General features: G+C 42.3%; 1 protein-coding gene across 1 annotated transcript in view; it reads right to left on the bottom strand.

Annotated features, from left to right (window-relative positions):
- The window catches only part of si:ch73-375g18.1 (kinesin-like protein KIF1C), a 35,527-nt gene that overhangs the window by 8,767 nt on the left and 21,760 nt on the right, over positions 1–5,000 (bottom strand). The window contains exons 4-16 of the mRNA XM_056732583.1: positions 2,972–3,151; positions 2,589–2,654; positions 2,317–2,495; positions 2,128–2,239; positions 1,850–1,927; positions 1,677–1,742; positions 1,501–1,579; positions 1,341–1,419; positions 1,097–1,245; positions 728–912; positions 573–652; positions 331–406; positions 174–253 (exon numbers count right to left, since the gene is read on the bottom strand). Coding sequence (XP_056588561.1) covers positions 174–253; positions 331–406; positions 573–652; positions 728–912; positions 1,097–1,245; positions 1,341–1,419; positions 1,501–1,579; positions 1,677–1,742; positions 1,850–1,927; positions 2,128–2,239; positions 2,317–2,495; positions 2,589–2,654; positions 2,972–3,151 — 1,409 coding nt within the window. The remainder of the gene's footprint in view (positions 1–173; positions 254–330; positions 407–572; positions 653–727; positions 913–1,096; positions 1,246–1,340; positions 1,420–1,500; positions 1,580–1,676; positions 1,743–1,849; positions 1,928–2,127; positions 2,240–2,316; positions 2,496–2,588; positions 2,655–2,971; positions 3,152–5,000) is intronic.

Consider the following 5,000-nt stretch of genomic DNA (forward strand, 5'->3'; position numbering starts at 1 on the left):
CACACACACACACACACACACGTCTCTTCAGATCAATCTAATTATAATTCAATCAATAGGTCATCTCATTTCCAGGTCACATTTTAAAACACAATGTGAATATTTCTATGTAGGATAATCACATATGACAATAACACACACTTCTGAAAAACACTCAGGTGTAACACACTTACTTGGTCACTCCCTCTTTGATGTAATACAACAAACACTCTGACATCAGTGGATCTTCATTGAGATTCACCAGGTGAGGCGTCTAAAACACACACACACTTAAGTACAAACATCTCTCTGTTGTGTTTCTAACCTGTGTGTTTGTGTTTGTGTACCGACCCCTTTAGGTGAGAACACCCCTACAGTTCCTCCATCATGTTTAATAGAGACACCCATCTCAGCCAGAACCGACTCTCTTTACACGAGACAAAGAAACATGTTAATATGTGTGTGTGTGTGTTTCTCTCACTACACAACTGTCCATCTACCAAACCCACCGCATGTACTGTTCACATGATAATCAAATGCAATCACAACATGACTTTTATTCTGGATGAACGAATGTTGGTGTTTTGTACCACCTTTCAAATCGTATGGACTGAGTTTTTCTCAGTTTCTCCTCCCACGTCTCGTTCAGCTCAGAGATGATCTTCTCTGTTTCCTGCAAACACACAACCCTTCTTTCATCTGGAGTTCTGTTACATACTTCCTGTTTTTTTGTCCCGCCCTCTCATACCTTCAGTCTCTCCACTGCTTCTTCATTAGTAATTGTCTCGCCCTGAAATTCTTCTAATTGGGGATCTCCATCCACAGAGGCGGGGTCGTCTCCTGAGCTGTGCGCTGTGATTGGCGGAGCTCTGTTAGAGGCGGGTCCAGCGGGCAGGAGAGTCACAGCAACACGGTTATTGTTGACTTCAGCAGCTACAAGAGAAACAGAGTTTGTGTTCTACTCTGTGTTAAAAAAGACACTATCAGTTGACTGAACCAATGTCACGACATGTAGATTAATTCATCTAATCAATACTCACTGAGAAAAGACCTATAATGAAGATCAGTCAGACATGACATTACTGTGGATGAAACACACACGTGTGTGTGTGTGTACCTGTAGGTGTGGTGAGTTGTCTGAGACCCTGTGCCAGCAGCAGATCTCTGAGTCGATTCACCTCCTCCTTCAGCTCTCTGATGAGACGAGCGTTTGGATCCTCATTGATCACAGCATTACAGCGAATCTGCTTCGCACGATCAGCATATCTAAACACACACACACACACACACACACACACACAGGCTGTGAGAGGACAGTGGCAGGACATCAACAGATGATTAAAGGATGAAGTGATGGACACCTGAGGGTGCTGAGTGTTTCCTCATAGTTGATGTCTGCAGGACTGAGAGCAGCAATCATAGCCGTACGAGAATTACCACCTGAAACACACACATCAGAAGTGTCTCTCTCTCTCTCTCTCTCTCTCTCTATCTCTCTCTCTCTCTGTGTATGTGTCTCACCCAGGTTCTCTTTCAGTATCCAGGTGAGCACAGAGTCTCTGTAGGGAATGAATTCAGATTTCTTTCTTTTGCTGGTTTGCTGTTTGTCAGATAGAAACACAAACACACAATCAGATCACAGAGTAACACACAGCTCCTCAATGTTGTTGTGTCTTTACTGAACGACGTTGTGTCACCATTTCAGCAAGAGCAGAGATGACCTTCCCCAGCGTAGTGAGAGATTTATTAATATTAGCACCTTCCTGTGTGAGACACAGAGATTACTGAGGGTGACTATAGTTTCAACAGAATATCAACAGTCAGAGTTCTTTGTGTCATGATTATTGTCAGTTGTGTGACAGTGTGACACCTTTAATCTCACTCCTTTGGCTCCTGATGAATCTGCTCGTTCACTGCCTGCCAAATCCACCAGACTCACCTTACTCACCTGTAACACACACATTTTAGACACGTCTCACACACACTTATCATTCACATCTCAAACACAAGCACCAAACACATCTCTCTCACACACACACACTTTCTTGTCAAACACATCTCACACACAAGCACCAAACACACTTTCTTATCATACACTTCTCACACACATGCATGCATGCACATACGCACGTACACATGGCCACACACCTTCTCTGTTTGGAGGTTGGTCAGGTGATCTTGGCGATGTTGAGTGAAGATGATGGTGAAGACAGCATGAGAGCGACTGCTCGTCTCATTCATGTTTGTCGCTGCTACCGTCCTGATCAAATCAATCAATCAGTCAATCACATGAATGTTTAATGTTGGCTGTAGTGCAGCAGTGGTGATGAATGTTACCGGGCCTTGTTTCCGGAGTCCATGAGGTCTCTGATGTCATCATATGATGTCACAGCCAGTTTGGACAGGTCCTCTACATAAGGACCCATGATGGGATGTTCTCGAACCCTGAGTGCTCCTTTACTCTTTGGGTTCAACAGATCTCTTACTCTCTCACAGTAGATCTCCATAAATGACACCTACACACACACACACACACACACACACTATAAAGACTCTTGTCTTGTATTTGTTATGCTGTAACATGAAGAGAATGTTGTGTGAATCTTCACCTCTACAGAGTAAGACAGCTCAGGGTCTGTGTTCTCACACATACGTTTGAACAGATCTTCACACATCTGCAACACAACCACAAACCCGTTCTTAAATACACACATACAACCCCAGAGGACACTCACATACAACACATTTACATTTATCCCACGCTTTTACACATTTATTCATTTGTCAGCTTTTATAAAAGCCAATTACATTGCATGATTCTATACATTTGTTACTATGTACAGTGTGTGCAATCCTGGGATCAAACCCATGACCTTGGCATTGCTAGCGCATGCTCTAAACACTGATCTACAGGAAAGCCAATACGACACAATACTGCTCAGCCCAAAACAACATTTACCTGGAATATAATGAGGTGTGTGTGTGTGTGTACCTGCGGTATGATGCCGTGCTGTCCGTGTTCTTGTTTACCCATCATGGTGTAGGACTTTCCCGCTCCAGTCTGACCATAAGCAAATATACACACATTATATCCCTCAAAGGCATGAAGCAACATCTCCTCACCGATGTCCAGATACACCTGACGCTGAGACACAAACGCTGGGTCATCCTCCTGTACAAACACACACAACCATACGAGTTAGATCCTCTCACAGACATCATCAGTTTCATTCTGGAATAACACAAGTATAAAACACACACTATACTTAAATCAAACCTACACAACAAGCCTGTCAACTTTGTCCAATTTATAACCTAATATAATCAGCTATTCAAAGGAGGCAAAAAAATGTAGATGTAGCAACACATCATGCCGCAATCTAAAATAAATTCAAGAACAGATGAGAAACGAAGTCATTGAAATATCTCAGTCTAGAAAGGGTTACAAAGCCATTTCTAAGGCTTTGGGACTCCAGTGAACAACAGTGAGAGCCAATATCCACAAATGGAGAAAGCATGCACCAGTGGTAAACCTTCCCAGCATTGGCCGGTCTACCAAAATGACAGCACAACGACGACTCGTCCAGGAGGACATAAAAGATCCCAGAACAACATCTTAAGTACTGCAGGGCTCTCTTGCTTCAGTTCAGGTCAGTGTTCATGATTCTACAATAAGACAGAGACTGCAAAAATGGCATCATAGGAGAGTTCCAAGATGAAAACCACTGCTGACAGAAAAGAACACAAATGCTCGTCTCACATTTGCTTTAAAACATCTTGATGATCCCTAAAACGTTTGGGCAAATATTCTGTGGACTGATGAGACAAAGGTTAAAGTTTTTGGAAGGTGTGCATCCTGTTACAAAGTACTTACAGAATTCATAAAAAGAACATCACACCAACAGTCAAACATGGTGACAGTAGTGTGATGTCTTCAGGACCTGGACCACTGGCCATAATTGATGCAACCATGAATTGTGCTCTACCAGAAAATCCTAAAAGAGAATGTCCGGCCATCGGTTTGTGACCTCAAGTTTTAAACAGACTTGGGTTCTGCAGCAGGACAATGATCCAAAACACACCAGAAATTCCATCTCTGAATGGCTAAAAAAATCTAATTAAAGGTTTTGGAGTGACCAAATCCAATTTAGAAGCTGTGGCCTGACCTCGAAAAGGCTGTTCATGCTCGAAGACCCTCCAATGTGGCGGAATTAAAACAATTCTGCAAAGAAGAGTGGGCCAAAACTCCTCCACAGTGATGTGATAGACTCTTTGTGAGCTATAGCAAACGCTTGATTGCAGTTGTTGCCGCCAAGGGTGACATAACTTTTTATTAGGTTTAGGGGGCAATTACTTTTTCACATAGGGTCAAAAATATTTGGATTGTTTTTTCCCTTAAATTAAACTTTTGTTTTTACTCTGGTTTTCTAGTCTACAGTGATTGGTCTAACGTGACTGAGGCTCACGAGTGACAGTGTTTGAAAGTTTTCGCAGGCAGTCCTAGCTAAACGTAGGCGGGGACTATATGTAGTGATGTAAATCCACAGCGGTTCATGAATCAGAAGAGGGACGACTCGTTTGCGTGATTCAGAGTCGACTCCCTTTTTTCCGAGCCAATAACTTTATTATTCATTCACCTTCGGCTTTACAACTGGGCAGACTGCTTACTTTCATACACAACGACATTACACACGGCATGAAATGTCATATACAGTTGAAAGAAAAAGTATGTGAACCCTTTGGGCTTACTTGGATTTCTTCATAAATTGGTCATAAAATGTGTTCTGATCTTCATCTAAGTCACAACAATAGAGAAACACAGTCTGCTTAAACTAATACCGCACAAACATTATACGTTTTCATGTTTTTATTGAACACAACATGTAAACATTCATAGTGCAGGGTGGAAAAAGTATGTGAAACCCTAGGCTAATGACTTCTCCAAGAGCTAATTGGAGCCAGGAGTCAGCCAACCTGGGGTCCAATCAATGTGATGAGATTGGATGTATTGATTAAAGCTG

The sequence above is a fragment of the Triplophysa dalaica genome, chromosome 20 (genome assembly GCF_015846415.1).
Source record: "Triplophysa dalaica isolate WHDGS20190420 chromosome 20, ASM1584641v1, whole genome shotgun sequence".
In the NCBI taxonomy this organism is placed as follows: Eukaryota; Metazoa; Chordata; class Actinopteri; order Cypriniformes; family Nemacheilidae; genus Triplophysa; species Triplophysa dalaica.